At 47.5% G+C, this 20,554-nt stretch overlaps 1 protein-coding gene across 1 annotated transcript in view; it reads left to right on the forward strand.

The window, feature by feature from the left end:
- LOC138526300 (E3 SUMO-protein ligase RanBP2-like) overlaps positions 1-20,554 on the forward strand; it is a 1,418,318-nt gene that overhangs the window by 481,588 nt on the left and 916,176 nt on the right. Inside the window, exon 14 of the mRNA XM_069636875.1 lies at positions 19,567-19,704. Within this exon, the coding sequence (XP_069492976.1) occupies positions 19,567-19,704 (138 nt within the window). The remainder of the gene's footprint in view (positions 1-19,566; positions 19,705-20,554) is intronic.

The following is a 20,554-nucleotide window of genomic DNA, read 5'->3' on the forward strand; positions in this document are numbered from 1 at the left end:
ACTATTGTTCTCCAGCATGTCTGGCATGGATCAACATGCAAACTCTCCCTCCTTCCCCTCTCTGGCTCTTCTTGGTTCATATTGCCACTTTATGTGCTTACAAAATCTGAAGATGGCTGCCAGGGGTGGACCTTAGGAAGACGACTGTCATTGGATGCAGACAGTATGGCGCAGAGGACAGCCATAGGTTTAGAGGAGAAATATAATTTTAAAGGTAAAGTGAAACTTAACTTTTACTGTGGATTCCCACCGAGCCTGACGACTGGCAATATTCATGAGCATGTGAATCCATGCCAGATCCATACTGGAGAACAATAGTTATAGGTAAGTAACTTAAACCTTTGTTGTCCCTGCACACTGTCCTTGGATCCCCTCATGGCTCAGTGAGCTCTTGACCTAGGAGTATAATGTTGGTACGTGCATTGTTTTGCATTTCTATAATGGGACTGTAATTTAAACATTGTGACTAACCTTAGTCCCATTTTAATAATTTGTTCCTGAAATGCATAGACAAGATAATTTACTAAATCTTTTCTTTGAAACTTTTATTTAATTGCTTGACAGTAAAAAGAATACGTGCCATTGAGATGCTGACATATAACACATAATAAAATGGTGACATCCGTGCCAGATGCGGCGTGGTACAGTAGATTTTAGGTGTCAAGAACTTATAGCAGTTTACATGGTCTAATGAAAATGTGCTAGACGGTAACAAAAGAAGCGTCCCTAGCAGACGGATTCAAGTAGGTGTAAGAGCAGGCCCTTAGGGCAGCGTAACCTGGATACTTAATGCACAATCGACTTTCGCTATGACTATGCCTCGACACTGTCCTGCCTTTTTTAAAACTGGTCTACCAAACCCTCTGCTGCAAAGCCCCCGCAGGCCAAAGTCATGGTGTTGTGCGCACTCCTAATCCTCACAACTAAAATGGCATCCCTCCAGCCTGCTGCTATGCTCTCCTTAAACACCCTAACCACTACTACCCTTGGTCAGCCCGGGCACTTGCACCTGCCTACTATCCGCCCAAAACCCAAGATCAGCCCCCATGCCTGGCTCGTTGCGCTTCATCCGCCTATATTGCCCTTCACTCATCCACCCCGACTCCAACCTTCTCTCCGTAACCCACCTAAGCTCGCCGCTTGCAACGGCAACCTATGCGCACGACTCCCCACTAGCCCCCAGTCTAATACGCCAGCATCGCACAATGCCCGCCTATGCACACAATTCTCCAGTCCACCCCCCAATGACCACCCTATCTCCTGCACTCTCATCAACATGCACTCTGCCATTGCCCACACCACTGACATCCACAGCCTCATCTCCCACTACCTTGTCCTGGCCATCACCGAAGCCTGGCTCCAGGACGCTGCAGGCCCCTCCTTTTCTATCGCCACCAATCCCCAGCATTGCCATCCTTCACAATGACCATGTCTCCAAAAAAGGTTGAGTTGCACTTCTTCAAAGACACTCTCGACATCTGCCACACCACTCCTCACAAACTGCCAATCCATATCCATAAAGCTTTGGCTTGTCTGCTACCAGCAGCATCAACATCCACCTGATCTACTGCCCACCAGGCCCCACCTCCTCCTAAGAGGATGACCTCTCCCACCTCTTCCTGCACAACCTTAAACCCCATACCAAGTCCCTAGGCGAGTTCAATTTGGTTTACAGGGACCCATCTGATAAAGAGGCTGTTGGGGAGAATTCTCATTTCATGGCTAATTTCCCTTACCTATAGAATCCCCCAGCAGCTTTGTTGGATTTGAAGGGTTTATTTCTTTTTACCTTCTAAGAGTGAGACTCTTTTTCCCACTCTTAGGCATTTTTGCGATGTGTGTTCTAGGCTATTTTTGTGTTTAATGCCTATGGGATCTTTTCTCTCACCCATAGGAACCAACTTTATGCACATGTGTCACACAGCACCCTCCGTGCCATGACACAGGGGTGTCGTAGCGACCCCCAAACATAGACTCCATACCCTGGGACTGACTACTGTCTCCCAGGGTATGTAAAGTCCCCATTGACTTTACTAGTCAATTTTTATTAACTTAACCAGTACACCCCATCTTAATATGGAAGTACTGGAAGGGGTTAATAGTTTTTCCCCTATGTTCATTTTCGAGAGGGTACCTTAAAGTCCTCCTCTACAAAGTTTCTGGCTGGTGGCAGTGGTTACTACCTTTTTTATATTCGACCGCAAATATTTCTCTATGGAATTTTCCCATTGTTCGAGGCTACGACTTTTACTGACAGCCTCTAACATACCGCCGGTCTATTTTATTATTAACTTTACTCCGGTAGGTTTTATTTGCCAGAACTTTGATAAAACTTCTTTCTCGAGTCTTACTCCATTTTCCTAACCCAGGTCGGGGATCCTTTGTTCGTCCTTTTGGCGGGCTTCTGCCGAGAAGCCCTCCTTTCGGCGCCACTGAGTCTGGGGTGGGTCTGTTGTTTGGGAGGGGGGTAGAACCCATGGACGGAGTTGCCACAGCAACTCAGGGCGCACTCTAACCTGATAGGCTGTAGGGTGTCCCGCCAAGATAACCACTCCGCTGTGTGAGTGACAGCTAAGCTGTATGAATGGGTCTCTTTCTGCATAAAAGCAGGGTCATGAGGACTGGAAGACCAAGACGTCGCCACTGGAACTACAGAACCGAAGGGGAGAGAAGCCAGAGACATCTTCAGCATCTACACCACCGTTGAAGCTCTGCCGGATTGTCTCCCCACTTTTCTTCCACTTGACGAGAGGAGATCTTCAGCGAAGTGCCTCCTTCCCTTGAGCTGGTGGGATCAACCAGTTCGCCCGTCGCATCCTCGGACCTGCCTTGGTCGAATCGACAGTGCCACGCACTTGGAGACCGGATAGCCAGGCAGCTATCGACCCGGACCGCGATTAAACAAGCTAACCTTTGAAACTTCGTTTGGCAGCACCGCGGCTGGTTTAATCCCTGGGTAGTGCAGCGATTCGGATCTTCCTCTGTGACAAGAGCCTCTCTTCATCTGTTGGATCCCTCGACCTGCAGGAACTACCAGGAACAACCGTCGCCGCAGGAGCCACTTCTCCACGTTTAAGGTACATTGTTCCGCCAGGCCGCCCTTTCTCCGTGGTAGCCCTAAAGGTGTTTGAAATCCTTTAACTACTTGTGGGGTGGGCCGCCCTCTCTGTAAACATTGTCTTTCGCCTTGTATCTACCTCTTCAAAAGTTTTCTACTAAAGACTTGACTGCAGCTTAAAGAAAATTTTGGCTCCTAAGCTCTTGGTCCTGTACCACTGACTTTGGCTCAGGTCTATTGGCTTTGGCTTATTTGTTAGATCTGCTCTCACTAGATTAGTTTTCAATGAGAAGAACAAGTTACTTACCAACTGGTAACATTCTTTCGATTGGATGTTCCTCCAACGTTCCTCCATTGATAAACTACAGGTAACCCAGAATAACGCCATCAGGGCCGCTCTCAACATAGCCAGGCGTGCCCACATCTCCTCCATCAGACGCAACCTACACTGGCTTCCCATTGCACGGCGCATCGCCCTCAAAACACTTGTTCTTAGTCACAAAGCACAGAATAACGCTGCCCCGGCTTACCTATCTACGCGCTTTGCCCAACACACAGCTTCCAGACCACTAAGATCTGCACAAGCGCACACTCTCATCATCCCTAGTTTCAAGCTTCAAAGTGCCAGAGGCTCGAGCTTCCCAGTCCTTGCAGCGAAGCTTTGGAATTCCTTACCCAATGAACTCAGGAATGTCCCCGCCCTCCATTCCTTCAAAAGTAAAGTAAAACACTGGCTCCACGAGCAAGACGCCATGGCTGACTGACCTATGTATCACAGTTTGCACCTTCCTGGCTACCGTGTATACTACTGATTTGCTTATTACCCTTGTAAATGTTGTTCATAATTATATATGTTTGTACATAACTATATATTAAATGTAACCTCTAACTGCCTGCTGTAACATTCACTTGTAACCTTTCTAAACATGCGCCCTGATGCCCGTGGGCAGGCTGCGCAATACAAATAAATAAATACAAATACAAACATATTCCTCATCTTAGATGTATTCCATCCAGCTTTGCTGCTCTTCGGATGTATTCCATTCAGCTTTGCTGCTCTTCGGAACTTTTTTTGGCAGAGGGCGCCGTGCGTCGATGTCAAGTTGATGGTCCCTCGAAGGCCTCCGTCGAGGGTGACGTCATCGGGTGTATAAGAAGCACGCGCGGCGCACGTTGGCCTCAGTTCTGTTTTTCCCCCTATTTATCTTTGATCTTGTACTGTGTAGATTGTGCCGGCAGGCAGGTATGAGCCTTGCGAGATTTGAGATGGCAAAAACCCGGAAATATCTACAGAGGGGTAGGCTGGAAGGGCGATGAGTAATACGTTGAAGGAACATCCAATCGAAAGAACTTTACCAGTTGGTAAGTAACTTTTTCTTTGAGTGGATTGTGTCCTCGAACTTATTCCTCATCTTAGATAGACTCCCAAAGCAGTATGGACAGTTCCTCTGGAGGAGGGGGTAGATCTTTCGATACTCTTAGATGGCTGAGTATAGTACTGCTTTTCCAAAAGTTAGCTCCCTAGACTGGGAAGCATCCAGGTTATAGAATTTTGAGAAGGTATGTAGTGAAGACCAAGTTGCTGCTTCGCAAATGGATCTTATTGGAACACCTCTTTGAAGGGCCATGGAGGAGACGATGCCTCTGGTGGAATGAGTCCTTAACCCTTCTGGAGGGTCTTTTTGAGCTAGCCTGTAGCATTCTGAAATGCAAAGCACAATCCAGCGTGAAATTGTCTGTTTTGTCACCGATTGACCCAGTTTCCTTCCTGTGTAACCTATAAACAGCTGGTTGTCCACTCTAGGTCTGGAAAGTCTAGAGATGTAAAAGCTTAAAGCTCTTTTCGGATCCAACCTTTGTAATCTTTCCTCCTCCTTCGAAGGATGGGGTGGAGGATAGAATACAGGTAAGACAATTTTCTGACTTAAATGAAAATCAGATATTACTTTCGGTAAAAATTATGGTTTTACCCTCAACACAACTCTGTCCTTATGGAACACAGTATAGGGTGGCCCAGAAGACAGTGCCTGCAATTCGCTCACTCTTCTTGCTGATGTTAGAGCAACCAAGAAGGCTGTTTTCCACGTTAGTAATCTTAATGGACAAGTGTTCATAGGCTCAAAAGGAGCACACATTAAGAATTTTAGGACTAAATTTAGATCCCAGATCAGTACTTGAAATGGGTGAGGAGGAAACACATTGAGTCCTTTTAGGAATTGTATCATCAAAGGAATTTTGAAGTAGGAGCATTCTTCCAATGAGCGCTTGAAAATGGAAAGCGCCGCAAGGTAACATTTTATTGTTCCAATATTCAGACCTCTATGTGCTAGGGTCAAAAGGTAAGATAATACTTCCGGAATACAACATAGAAAAGGATCGACATTCTTTTCTCTGCACCAGTTGCAAAACTTTTTCCAATGGCAACGGGATAGAGACTTTGTTGCTGGCCTTCTTGCCGAAAGCAACACCTCCATAACTTCATCTGGAAGGTTCCAATCCCTGTATCTCAGCCTTTCAGATACCAAGCATGAAGGTTGAGCATTTTGACCTCTGGATGCAGAACCTGACCCTCCATTTGAGAGAGAAGGTTCTCTCTCTGAGGAAGACGTACTGGAGGACAGATGGACATGTCTAGAAGGTCCGGGTACCACGTTCTCCTGGCCCAATCCGGGGCAATTAGGATCATGCAGCTCCGAAACCTTCTCAGCCTCCTGATGATTGACGGGAATCGGAGGGAACGCGTACAATAGTGGGAAATTCCACTCCACCACGAACGCGTCCCCCAGGGCTCCTCTCGGGGGAAATTGCCTTGAGCAATACCCTTTGCATTTTCGGTTGATTCCGGTTGCAAACAGGTCTACTTGAGGGGTTCCCCAAAGGGCGAAGATCTCTTGAATGACTTCCTGAGCCAGTTCCCATTCGTGGGATACCGTGCTCTGCCTGCTCAGAGCATCTGCCGTCATATTCTCTTCCCCGGCTAGATGAATTGCCGTTAAAGAGATTCCCTCCTGAATCGCCCAATACTAGAGCTGCATTGCCTCTCTGCACAGGGGTAGTGACCCCACGCCTCCTCTTTTGTTTAGGTAGTGCATGGCCACTGTGTTGTCCGTCATTATCGGGACATTCTTTCCCCTGACAGATGACGGGAAAGCCTTCAGCGCTAGTCTGATTGCCCTCAGCTCTAAAAGGTTGATATGTAGTTTGGACTCCGATGGAGACCAACGACCGTTGATTGTCAAATCGTTGGCATAAGCTCCCCACCCCAGGAGTGAGGCGTCCGTCACTACTGTGATCTCCGGCCATGGTTGCCAAAAAGGTTCTCCTTTTTGGATGTTCTCTGTACAGGTCCACCATAGAAGGTCTTGTCTGACCTTGTTCGGAATCTGAAGATCTGTCATTTGACCTGAGAACTGGGACCACTGAGTCTTTAGGGCCCATTGAAGGGATCTCATCCTCAAGCGTGCCTCTGGCACCAGAAAGATGCAGGATGCCATGAGGCCGAGCAACCTTAAAAAATCCTAAGCCTGGAGATTTTGGGCATTTTGGAATTTGGAAACCATCTGAAGAATGTCTTGAGCCCTCGACTTGGGAGGCGAGCTCTTTCCCAAGGACGTGTCTAATACAGCTCCTATTTACTGAAGCTGTTGGGAAGGTGTCATCTGTGACTTCTTGAAATTGAGGCAGAAGCCCAGTTTGTGGAGGAAGTGGCAGGTGACTTTCAGATGATCCAGTGCTTGCTCAGAAGAAAGCGCTCTCATCAACCAATCGTCCAGGTAGGGGTAGACATGAATCCCCCCCTCTCCTGAGGTGCGCTGCCACCACTACCATTAACTTGGTGACGACCCTCGGGCGGAGGTCAACCCGAATGGCAGGACTCGAAACTGATAATGTGAGTCGCCAACTACGAACCTCAGGTATTTTCTGTTTGAGATGAATCGGCACATGAAAATAAGCATCCTGGAGGTCCAATGACACCAACCAGTCCTGAAGTTGAAGGGCCTGAAGGATCTGAGAAAGGCTAACCATCTTGAACTTGCCCTTTCTGAGGAACTTGTTCAAGTTTCTTAAGGGCAAGATGGGTCTCAGTCATCCGTCCTTTTTGGGGATCAAAACATACGGGGAGTACCATCCCTTGTTCCTCTCCGCTGCAGGTACTGGTTCTATAGCACCTTTCTCCAGCAGGGTTAAAACTTCCTGCTGTAGGAGCGGGTTTGAAGACTTCAACGGGTGTCTTCCTGGTGGATTGCTTTGAGGTTGCGTTAGAAAAGGAAGGCAGTAACTTGGGCTATTATTTCTAGAGCCCAAACATCTGAGGTAATGGCTCACCATTCTTGCAGATGCTGTGACAGCCTGCCCCCTGCAGGTGTTTTGTGATGCAAGTCCTCAAAGCGGTTTTGTGGCGGATGTTGCAGCCCCTGATGGCCGAGAGTCTGCAGCTGGAGCTGGTTTAGCATGTTTTCCTTGTCCACCACGAGTGGCCTTTTTCTGGCCCCTTTGACTGGCCATTACTCTCGCCTTTCCATATGAGGTGTAGTAACGATAGGGTCATCCCCTCCATGACTGTCCTTGCGCACGAAAAGGCTGAGGTTGCCCAATAGCAGCTCCTAAAGATTTGGCAGCTGCTTTTTAGGTCTGCACCTCTCAAGGCTCTCGTCAGCCTTGTTGCCAAAAAGGTGAGACCCGTCAAAAGGCATGTTCAGAAGGCGGTTCTGTATGCCCGGTGCGAAACCCGACTTCTGTAACCATACAAATCTGCGCATTACCGTGCTAGTGCCCATGGACCTGGTTACACTATCCGCAGTGTCCAATCCAGATTGAATGGATTCCTGCATGGCTTCCTTTCCATCTCCAATGATGGATAGGAACCCTTCCCTTTCTTCCCCTTCTGGTATGTGCTCTGCCGCCATTGCAATGCACTACCAAAGAGTGTACAAAAATGTTGCCAAGGCACATGTGGAGTTGGCAGATTTTAATGCCATGCTCCCGGCTGAAAATACCTTCCGTGCCCAACCATCCACACGCCTATCGTCCCTGTCTAGAGGGATAGACTGCTATGCAAGTTTGTTAGAAGCTGTGGCTGCCTGTATGACTAGACTCCCGGGAGTTGGGTGTTTGGACAGATAGCCCGGGTCGCTACTGGCCGGGTGGTATTTTGAGGTGAGGGATTTATTTACCGGAGGAATAGAATCCAGAGTTTCCCAATTCTTGGCCACCCTATTTTGCAGGGCTACATGAAAGGGTAGTACTGGGTCTTCGGTGGGACCATGGTCCAATATATCTGTTAAATCATCTTGGATGAATTGGGCTCATGGTCTAGCCCATCCTAAATAATCTACTAGCTTTGTCATTAATTGACGGTATGATGGACTGGCATGCTCTCCTGGTTCTGGTCTGCCAAAGTCGTTTTCAGGAGATGTCAGTGCCACTTGCATTGTGTAATGATTCCACCAAGTCGCTCATTCTGCTTTCTTCTGAAATCAAGCATTCTGGGACATTTGGGGTGCCATATTCCAGCCCAAAAGGTACATTCTCCTCATCAGATCTCTCCTGTTCCTGAAAAATTGAGGTCAGGGATTTGAAAAACTCCTGGGGAGAGGTTTGAAAACCTTCTCTGGGAGAGGAGGAGGAGGAAGAGGTCTAGTACACCTGGCTCTGAGGACAATACAGGTTTTGTAACCTTATCCTTCTCTTTTTCTGGCTTCCCTGGCTTGGCTGGAGCCGAGGGTTTCGATGTCGATAATGGCGTCGACGACACCATGGTCGTTGACCGTGTCTGCTTCGAGGGCGTCAAGGCGACCTTCGAAGATTTTCCCTTCGAGGTATGATGGGTCTCGGACGGCGTTGACGACCTCGACGACCTCGAGCACTCGACTCGAGCATTTTTCACTCTGGTCCTGGAAGGTTCCCTATCCTTCCTTTTTCGATCACCTGGGGTCGAGGGCGCGCGAGTGTCGAAGCGATGACGCTCCCGGCCGGCTTCCGAAGAAGGCGCAGACCGAGGCTTCGCTTTTTCAAACACCTCCATCATTTTGACCCTGAATGCTTCCCACTCTTCGGCAGACGAATGTTTCGAGGGGCATTTCATCTTTTTTTGGAGACTCGTCTGACGACTAGGTGGAGGGAGACCTGTGGTGTCGTTTTTTCAATCTTTTTGACGAAGGCGAGACAAGCGATGGGAATCGCTATGGGACCTCGATCGATGCCTTTCGCGTCGAGGAGAATTCCCACGGGATCTCGACTCGACGCTAGAGGTTTTTCGATCAGTTTTTCGACCTACCTGTAGCTTTCCTCTCCTCTCTCGCAAGGCTTTCCCTGTCATCGCCTGACACTTCGTACAGGCTTCCATGTCGTGGCCTTCTCCGAGGCACCACAAACACTCTCGATGCGGGTCCGTGATCGACATTTTTGACCCGCACGATTTGCACTTTTTGAATCCCGATTTCGGGGTTGTGGTCGGCGTCGATGATGACATATTTCGTTATTATATATTCTCACAGAACTCGAGGTGCGCCGAATGTCCGAAGCAACGTACACTGCGAAAAAACGGAACTGAAGCCAACGGGCGCCGCGCGTGCTACTTATACACCCGATGACGTCACCCTCGATGGAGGCTTTCGAGAGACCATTGAATCGACGCACCGTGCCCTCTGCCGAAAACAATTTCCGAAGAGCAGCAAAGCTGGATGGAATACATCTAAGATGAAGAATACGTTGGAGGACACAATCCACTCAAAATGTGTTGATGCACTGAAATCTTCTAAACCCCTCTTCCTTCCTACTGTTTTAACCTGTGGAGTGCCATTTTGCTCAGTTTTCATTTACTTATCCTTTGGTTAAAGTGTTACTGTGCATTACTTGTCCACCAAATTTCAGGGAAGTGTCGCTAGGGGGTGTCTTAGGATATTTCGAGACAACTTGTACTTTCCCTCCCTTTCGTTGTATTGTTAGAGTGCCATTTGTAGTTGGTTCTCACTGTGCCGTTTTGCTCAGTTTTCACTATACCGCAAACTTGTCTACAATTGAATAGGGAGTTGTATATGCTTTTCTTTTGACTAAACTTATCTTGCTTTATTATCTGTGATCTATGTGTTGACGTAGAAGTGTATAAAATAAATGTATAATCTCTTTTTAATACAAAACTTTGGACAGTGTTTCCTTGCTCCATAGTACTGTGTTGCCTATTGTGTCAACCCTGAATACTGCTCATCTCCCTCTTGAGCTAAGCCTGATTGCTCAGCCACAGCTACCAACTAAATCTTTGTGGTACAGACTGATACCAAAGGGGATTTATTGCTCTCACCTATAGTCCTAATCTGGGGTAGTGCTCCCTAAGTGAACTGCCCTGGAGTCTGCCTAACAGAGGCCACTTCCCTTACCTCCACTATGGACTCTCTCCACTTCTCTCAAATGATCCTCAACACCACACACCACCCGGCCGCACCCTGGACTGGTTGCTCGACCATAACTGCCATTCCCTCCTCTTCACCCCTTGTTATGATATGGCATTTATAATGGGCCTACACACAAGTGTTTCATGTGCCTGATCAGACCATCACTTCATTCTCTTCTCAATCCCCACCAGCCAACGTGTTCCCCCCCCGCACCCGCAAACCCCACTCCAGACCCCACCCACTTACTCCTGATGCACCTGCAACCTCACCACCAACCACATCCTATCCCTCCTTAGCCCCCCCCCCCCCACCACCACCGGCAACATCAACATACTTGTCACCCTATACAACACCACCCTCACCATGGCTGTGGACACCCTTGCACCCTTAAAGAAACACTCCCCCCAAGCCCTCCTATCTTAGCAACACCTGGTAGACCTCTGAGCACCACACCCTCCGCTCCAAAATGCTGGCCAGTGAACGTGCCTGGGTCACATTTCACTCCATTGAGAACAAGACCAGAGTTGTCTCGAATGCTAAAGCCTATAAGAATGCCATTCACCTCGCCAAAGCCTCTGCCTACTCTTCCAGAATTGCTAATGCGAAATCATACTCTTGTGAACTCTTTCAATCCTCAGAGCTCGAGTCCCCTGCCTCTCCCACTGTCTCCCAAGATGATGCCCGGTACAATAGCGTGCAGCAAGTCCTCTCAGACAAACTCTCTCTCCTTTAAACCAAAATCCACCACAAACGCACCTCCCTCAACGCCCCTGCATCAGCCCCTACTCGCTCCCCACCTATAAACCTGTGCAGCACCCCCCTTCAAATTAAGCCAGCTTGCCGCCCAAGAGGTCGCATTGCTCCTCAACAGCCTCAAGCCCTCCATATGCAAAGCAGACCTCTGCCCAGCTCCCCTCATCAAAAAAATGCTTCAAGCCCCTGATTCTGTCCCCCCCCCACCCCAATCACTGCCATCAATGCATCATTACAATCAAAGAAGCCTGGCTCACCCCCTCTCCTGAAGAAACCCTCCCTGGACCCTGCCAACTACAAGTATATCACTTCTGTCTTGTTCCTCTTGAAGATAATAGACTGTGCTGCATATATCCTCGCCCAAGATCACCTTGAAAAACACCACCTCAGCCCCTTTCAATCCAGCTTCCGCCTTTGTCCCGTCATTGAGTCCGCCCTCCTGGAAGAAAAAAAATCAACTAGATGATGCCTGTGACTGTGGCAACCTCTCTCCTCATGCTACTAGACCTTTCTGCGGCTTTTGATTTGGTTTACCGTACTGTGCAACCACTTCTCCACAGCCACCCTATTCTCCCCCGAAGACGGCCAATGGATCTCAACTTTTTTGTTTGACTGCACCTCTCGTGTCTTCTCTGGCAATCACTCCTCCACCCCCACGCCATCACCTGTGGGCTCCCCCAATTCTCATGCATCTCTGCCACCCTCTACAATGTTTTTACCAAGACCCTCTTTGACCTTTGACTCCCGCCAGGTCATATATACCAGCGACACCCAGATCCTCATCCCCCTCTCTGGCATGATCACCAAGACACAGCCAAAAGGAACTGCATCTATTAATCTTTACAATCCTGGATGGCGACCCATGGGCTCTGTCTGAATGTCGATAAAACAGAGCTCCTTGTCGGCAAACCAGCCCAACTAGCCAACCTAGAACTTGAATACTCGCACTTTACCATTGACAACAAGGTTCCGGTCTCCCCGGTGGTCAAAAACCTGGGCGTCCACCTGGATTCCACTCTCACTCACCAAGTATGTGAACTCCATCGCCTCCTCATCAGCATACACCGCCAAGCTCATCAACAGCTGCCGCCTGTACCTCTCCGACAATTGCATTAACATCACCCGAGCCGCCATCTGCTCCAAGTTGGATTACTGCAACTCTTTCCTCGCTGGCACCTCCGAAAGTAACCTGCATTAACCACAAATTGTTCAAAACAAAGCCCTCTGCGCTGCACTGGGCCTACATCATACCAAACCTGTCAAGCCGGGAGAAGCGTACTTTGGCTGCCAGTGAAAGACTGTATCGCCTTCAAAATTATTTTGCCCCAGTGCTGCATCAATAACACTGCTTCCCAATACCTCTCAGAGCGTATCAACCAAACCAGCTTCCGCCAGACCCACCAGAACTGCCTATGCCAAACTCCTTCACACACCAACGTTCAGAAGAACCAGAGTGGGGGGCTCCAGCTACCCCAACCAAGCCACCGCACTAGTACACAGCGCTTTGCCAACAAGGATAGATATCCCTGGAACTAGGCTGAACAGACACAACTGTGTGGAAGGTTCCAGCGTCACCCCCACCACCTCGAAGAGCGTGTCATATACTTCAACCCAAAAGGCACACAGTGCAGGGCAAGACCAGAGCCATATATATATGCAATCCGCTACTTCAGCACTGCATCTGGGGCAGCAACTACTGTTGCGAACATCTATGTGCTCCATTTAGCTGGCGTGTAATGGAGCCTGTGCAGCAGTTAATATTGTAATATTTGAAACCTGGAGTTAAGGGATACAGTTCAGTTCCTTTTAGCGCCCACGTCGTGCCAGTTATCGTCAGTGATGTCAATCCCAAGGTAGTTTCCCCAATTTTCCCGCAGGGGGCCTGTGGTCATAGGAGTGACCTCTAGGAGTAAAGTGTGGATAGTATGTGACTTCATCCATGCGAGTGGATAGTATAAGTAAGCATAGGATCTTCTGTTAGTTCTTTAGGGTAATAAGGCCACTTAGCACGCATTGCAGCCTGCATTCTGTAATAGTTTAGTGTAAAACGTGGTTCAGGGCACGGGCTTCGGCCAGCCTGCAGTGTTATGAAGACCCCATCCACAAACAAGTCTCCTAGCACACTGGTCCATGCTCTTTTGCAGTTAGCCTGTGTAGCCATGTCCATGGTTAGTGCTTTCTATATAGCGCAGAAGAACCAATCAATTGGCATCTTTTCTGCCAGGCCAGTATTGTGGTCTGGAGTGGGTCAAACCGAGAAGGGTCAGTGTACGTGTGAGAGAAGCATGCAGATCACCTGCACCCGCCACCATGTGCTCAATTTTAACGTGAGGCGGTGGATGACTGGACTGGTGCAATGCATAGTGTGCCAGATCTGCCATCCTGTACAGCTCAGTCTGAAGCCTTAAACCCCTGTCAGTGTAAGGCTTGGTAAAATGGATCCACTTCTTTCTTACAGCACTAGAGTGCCATTGGAACGGAGTGTTGTGCAGGGAGAGGGCGTACCCTTTGCCGGGCCAAAAGGGAATATTGTGCAACAGGTACAGCAGCTTGGGTAAAACTATACTTTTAACTAAAGCTATCCGCCCAGCAACTGACAGGGGCATAAGCTTCCATTTTTATTCAGCTTAACAATTTAGCAGCGCATTATATACTTCAAAATTATTGTGGAATACCGAGTGCCGGGACCTTCTCACACAGACCCCCCCTTATATTTAATTTGGGTGATGACCAACATAGTGCTTTGAACTTGGGTGTCGTGATAAGAGTGTGGGAATATTTTGGATTTGGATTGATTGATCAGGAGTACCGAACAAGAACCATACTGAACTATCCGCATATAGAAATGATTTCGGGCAACCCTGTGATAAGAGTTTTAACCAGAGTGAAAAGCAGCACAGATGGGACAACCCTGTCTCAAGCCTTTTGACAGATGTATAGGCTTGTACAGTGCGAGGAAAAGTGTATATCAATTGAACACCCTGGACCAAACCGCATCTGAGGCCACATTTCTGTAAGGTGGTGAAAAGAAAACACCAAATGACCATGTCAAAGGCTTTTTGCACATCTACCAATACCATAACGGCACAAGCAGAGGGGTTGATCTATGCCCCGCCTTTGAGCAGCCAGAGGGTATTTAGAGCTGTGGAGCAGCCAGGGATCAAACCTGCCTGGTCTTGATGTATTACATGCCTCATATAAGGTAAGAGATGAGTGGTGAGCACTTTCGCATTGTTTTTAAGGTCCATATTGATGTGTGAGTGATGGGTATGACCTGTACTCCCCAGGGGGCTTGCCTGGTTTGAGCAGTGGTGTTCCTTTTTTTTGTAAAGTCCTGTGTGGGGCATGCCTTTTAGAAAACTTGCCTTTAGTGAACAGAGTTACACCCCTTCGGTTTAGCCTGTACTAACCAAAGGTTTGGTAGCATTGGCTGAGCAGCCAGCCTAGTCTAGGAGGGAGGGAGGGAGGGGGGGGGTTGTAGTGAGACAGGCAACTCTGAGCATACTTAGTTCAAGGAAACCCTTAGCCAATAAAGTGATTTTAAAAAATAGTTAATATTTTACATACACTAAGGCTTATAACTTTCAAGTAAGGTAAGTACTATCCCATATAATGTAATCACAGAATACTTTCAATATCCAAAGGAGAAAATGCAAAGATCAGAACATTTGTAAGGTAACACAAAGTAGCAAACATCTGAAACCAGTATGCAAACTTCAGGCCAACTTGTATAACTTTAGTTAACCCCTTCTTAGCCAATCTTAGGAATTCCAACCCTATCTTAGGTGAGTCTCTCAAAGTCAAGGAGGTGACAAACGCTGAGGAAGAAAAGGCATGTAAGCAGTGGACAAGGCAGAGTTTATGAAGATTTCTCAAGTTTACAGGTGAGTATCAGTTAGCTCTTTTTAGGTAAGGAAAGTAAACCAGGAGGGTCCCTCACCAAATTGCCCCAAGGACAAGTGTCCGAAGGCAAAATAGAACTGAAAGGGTTGTCCACCCCAATGTAGATGGGAGGGGATGCAAGTAACCGCTTTACTGAAACCCTATGCAGCACAGGAGCAACAAAGCAGGTCCCAGGTAAGAATTGGGGGCTGAACAGTACCTTGTAAGCCAAGAAGCTGGTGTAGCAGGACGGTCCCCAAGGAGAGGCAACGGCAGACCACAGTTCAGGATTCTTGGTCTTGCCTGGAGGATGCCTGCAAAGTTTCAGACAAAACCACGTTTCGGTTGACATTGCTCCACAAAATGGCATAGGTCCCAGCGTATTGGTGAATTGTGGTCCGTGGAGGTCACAGATCTTCCAGGTAGGGTGCAAAATGCAGTTTGTTTTGGGACCGGTTAGGCCCACCAGTCCAAGGAAGGAAGCTGTGCGCTTCGGCTCTTCCCTGTCGCACACTAGTCGAGGTTGGGACTGCAGCGGTTACTCGGACGGCTCTGATGTTGGTGGAGGTGGCTACAGATGTCCGTCATCGGAACTTCAGTTCCAGTGGTCGACTTAGTTTCTGCTCCAGGACCCTCCAGTTTTATGCAGGAAAACTGGCTGAGCCCACCAATCACCAGACATGCATTCCTTCAAACTTGGTGGAGGCAGGAGGATGGGGGTGGCTGTCCAGTGGTCACTGCCAGCCTCTCAGCACAAACTGGTTCCAGCAGGCACACTGCAGGACAAAGTCATGGAGTTTGTTCCCTCATCCACTTCCTGTCCTTTCGGGCACTCGAGACTTTTGGTGGGCATTCCAAGGGAAACCTGCCAAAGACAAAAGACCCATCGGGACTACCCCCACCCAGGCAGGTAGAAGGCTCAAGAAAGAAGAGTCACTCTGAATAGGGCTTAAAGTACAGCCACCATTTTAGGCAAATTGTGATCCTGGTGTCTCCTACCGCAGCTGCAATGGCAGCCGGCAAAGAAAGTCCAGTCATGCAAAAAGTTACACTGCCATCAGCCTGTTAGATGATCTTGGAACAGTAACAAAGTTACTGGACAAGTGAGAAAAGGGAGGCAATGTTCCCCTCAGAACACCCCATCTTATGTGGAGTGCTGATCTCGCAAAATAAAATACAGGTGGGGTATTCCCTGGCCCTGGTAACATGTGTAAACACAGGTACAAATAAAAAGGGAAGCTCAAGGAGCTTTCAGAAAGTACTGTGTGCTGCAATAATAAAATGTAGATGCCAGAAAACGTGGAGGAAAGCACAACTCCATTAAAAAGTTTCAAAAAAAGAGAGAAAAAGGGTTCCCAATGTCAGTGTACAAAGGTTCCCTCTTACTCAAGAGGAATCGGTCCAAATATCCAATAGTCCAGAAAACAATACGGAGACTCAAAAAGTGGGGAGAATTTCACTCAGAAAGGGAAATCTACCTTACAAGGATATTTGTGTATGGTGTATCATAGGCTTCTTCCAAAATTGTAGGTGCTGAGAGAATTTCCAGGATAAAGAATGTACAGTCGATGGTGCCCATGGCAAGCAAATGTTGCAGACCTCTAGGTTAACATTGGTCCTGATCGATAATTTTCCATCTCTTTATATTTGGCCAACTCCCCATTTCCAGTTGCCTTGAAATGTTCATAGGTCCATCAATGGCAGCAAGCATTCAAGGAACTGTTGTGCTTAGGCAGGCAGAATCATTCTACCCGCGCTGCCATCCCTTCCGGTGGGTCATAGGATGTTGCATGTGTGACTTGCATTTGTGCTATGTAGACAGCATTTCAATTAATCGGCAGACCCCCTGTTGGGGAGAATTCTCAGAAATGTGTTAATACCTCTCTACCTTATTGACCCCCAGCCACTTTGATGGATTTTGAGCACTTGAATTTTTAACCTGGAGAGAGTGAGGCCATTTTTTTCCCACTCTCTCGTGTATTATAATGTGATGTTGAACACTTTCTTTTGGTTGTGGACTCTTGACAAACTCCATAGGCATCATCTTTTACATTGTCACCCAGCACCTTCAGTGCTGTGGCACAGGGAAGTCTTTCAGATTTCCCCCAGGTTTAAGTACCTTCTCTTGGATAAACTAATGTTTCCAAGAGCAGTGAAGTGAAATTGACTTTACTTGCAATTGTAATGTTACTTTGCATTTATATAGCGCCTTATGTACCATTGGTAACTTTCTAGACCCAGCACACAGTTACATTTGGGTGCTGGAGGGGTTACTTAGTATCCCCTTTGTCTAGCTTCTCATGTAACAATTTTATGTTGCCTTTTCCTCGAATTGCTGCTATCGGTGGTTTACTTTGAACTATCGTGGTGTGCATTTACCGTGGGCTGCGTTCGCAGCTATGGTAAAGCACCCCTGGGTGGCATTTTTGTCAAAATGGCCCAGTCTTTTTTTTGCCATTTCTTTGTGGAAAGGTCCTTAAGATTTACTCTGCGCGCCAAACCAGGTTTCGTCCCTTTGTTCTTTTTTATCTTTAGCAGGATTCACGAGTGAAGCCCGCCTATGGCTCCAGGTTGTCTGGCGGGGGCAAGAAGCGAGGGAGGTGCCCGAAACTCCTTGTGCTTAGTCTTCTAGAAGACAGGAATTCACTCTTAGGTGATTGGCCCGCTGGTTGTCCGGCAAGGACAGCCACCCTGCTGGGTGACTGACAGCGTGGCTGGAATGAATGGGAGAAACCTGCTTAAAAGGCGAGGCTTTTTGGCTTGGAAGGCAGAGTCGACCACTGGACGAAGGAATCTGAAGAATAACTTAGAGGACGCCTGCTGCAACCTCTGGACCATTGGTTTGCCCGGTGAAGCCCTGCTGCTGTGCTGAAACTCCAATTCCGTTTAGACGAGAGGATCCCTGCAAGGACGACTTCTCCCCTTGAGTTAGTTGGACCTATCAATTCCAAAGTAAGCTACCTGGACATCCTCTCAGAGCTGGTTGAAATTTCACTGCAGTTGCTGCTGGAACCGAATAGCCAGGGAGAGGAACACCAGATTGTGTGTTGCTTTTAAGCTGGCCAAGAGCTCCAGGAAGATCCTCCAGACTCCTAGGAAGCAGGACTGACCGGGCCTGAGCCACCTCAACAGAGTGCTGGACACCAGACGCAAGGAAAACCCATCTCGACAGCTAGGAACCGCAGTGTTGCTATTTGCAGTAGACGCGAGGAGTTGAAACGCCGAAGTGCCACTTGATTGAAGATTGCCGGTTGCGGTGGGTGACCATCCCATTGCAGTGCAGGAGTCCCCAGAAGTCCTCCCTCTTGTCCCCTGACTGAGACCCAGGCACACCAGGATCTGCAGAGCTGCACAGGAACAGTTGTCATCTGCTGCACTTTGCCTCAACCTAAAGTTACTGTACAATCTAAGAACTTACCTATTGTTGTAACCTTACTTGTCCTCTGCTGAGACTTGTCTTCGTTGCTCTGTAGAGTTGTTAACAGCTTCTTTACTTCACAAGTCTAACCAGCTTGCGGCCCTGCTTTGATTTCTTCTTTTCTACAAAGACTTCTAAAACACTGTGCAAGAATTTTACTTACCTGCAAGAAGTGCTTCAGCTCACCTAGACTTTTGCCCAATCGAATTTGGCCTAGCCTGGCTCCCTGAATGACTCTTCTGCCCTCTGACATTGTTTGGTCTTCCTTCCAGGAAGGGGTTTACTAACTTTGCATTGGGGGCTACCAAAAGTACTTACCTTTTTCAAAATATTTGTGTGATCTCGTGTTCTGTTCTAATAATCTTTTTCTTTGACATACTCCCAAGTCTGATTCTAAATGCAAACAGTGGTATATTAATGTCCAGTGTCTTAGTTAGTAACGTTACCTGAGGGTGTAGGAAGTGTCTGTGTGCCATCCTAAAAGGGTACTTACTGATTTCGAAATATTACGAGTGTATTTTTGGAGTGTATTTGTGTTCATATTTTATTGCCCCTTCTGAAGTGGTCTTACTCTGTTAAATTAATAATTGTTTAATCAAGCAACCTTGTATGTAAGTGTTTATTTGTCTACTTGTCACTGTGAATCTCTGTGCAACTCCCCTACAGCTCACATTGACCCCTCTTGAGATAAGCCTGGCTGCTCAACACGCTACCAACCTGTGTAGTACAGGCTTTTACCAAAGGTTGGGTTCCTATTGGCAGGTGGTCAGGGTTGTTGAATTGCACCCAAAGGGTACTGTATACAATCTTGCCCAACAATCCTGGATGGTGACCGGACATTTAATAGGTAAAACATCTGCAGAGAAGTGGAATCAATCAGAACAAGCAATGTTACTTTGAGGTATGTAACTTGTTCTTCTGTACTGTGAAGCATGGATGCAGAAAAACCAAAGGCGCAGTAAACACCTTCCTTTTTGTTATTGTATACTCTATTTATAGTTCAGTGTTACCATTCATGATGGGATTTACTTTTTTAGCCTAACAAATTTGTTTTTTATTTGTAGGGTCATGAAGTTGCTAAATTTGAAGAGGAGGCACGCATAGCATTTGCATCTCTCGATGTGGTTGATGGAAAATTTGATGAAGCAATACAAACCTTTAAAGAAATAAAGAATGTGGTGTCCTACTGGAATCTTGCACGTGTAGGTGGTTACATTAATGTATTTTTGCTGATTTAATAGCTGTTTAAATCAATATTAAGTAAAAAGCAGCTACATTCTGTTTGGTGATATGGCTGTTTGCTAGCTATGGCGATTTATTTTCTGCAATCTGCCTACTTTAAGTATTCATTGTCAGAGATGGCCTCCGAAATCAACAAAGATTGTAGATTTAAGGAGTTTTAAGATTTTAAACCACTGGGCTTTGAAGACCTGGACGATTGAAACGAAGGGAATCCCACCAGTTCTCCAGCATGGGGTATGGCATGGATTCACATGCTCTTGAATATTCCCTGTCATCAGGCCGTGAATCCTCGGTAGAAGAAACAGTTTCACTTACAAACTGTATTTCAATCACTGTCTTCTGGGTCATCCGGCCCCAGCCAATGAAAGTCCTCTCTCGAAGTCCCTCCTCTGGCAGCCATCTTCAGATTTTTACAGCACATTTCAGTGTTGGGAGTCCTTGAGTTTTGGTTCGTGAGCTACTTCTACATTCTTTTTTTTCTTCTGGTGGAAAAAGTTTCAATTTATTTTTCTGAAAAGAGCCTGTGTGCTCTTGTCTCCATCCGCCGACAGCGGACATCCGCTTGTCTGTGAATTTCAGCGCCCCTCAAGGGCGAGGATTGTCAGTTACAAGAAGGCCATCGGGCCTACTCTGCACCTCTGGCCATGACGGAAAAGGAAGATCCCTCCTCAGGCCCTGCACCAAGTGCAGGCTACGGAACGTGTTTGTGGAGGACATGCACCTCCAATGCCTGTCTTCATCTGGACCACAAGGATGCAAAATCTGCCTTGGCTTCTCCAAGAAGACAACAAAGGATTGACACAGTAGACT

This window comes from Ambystoma mexicanum, chromosome 7p, assembly GCF_040938575.1.
Source record: "Ambystoma mexicanum isolate Mex_15411 chromosome 7p, UKY_AmexF1_1, whole genome shotgun sequence".
Classification (NCBI taxonomy): Eukaryota; Metazoa; Chordata; class Amphibia; order Caudata; family Ambystomatidae; genus Ambystoma; species Ambystoma mexicanum.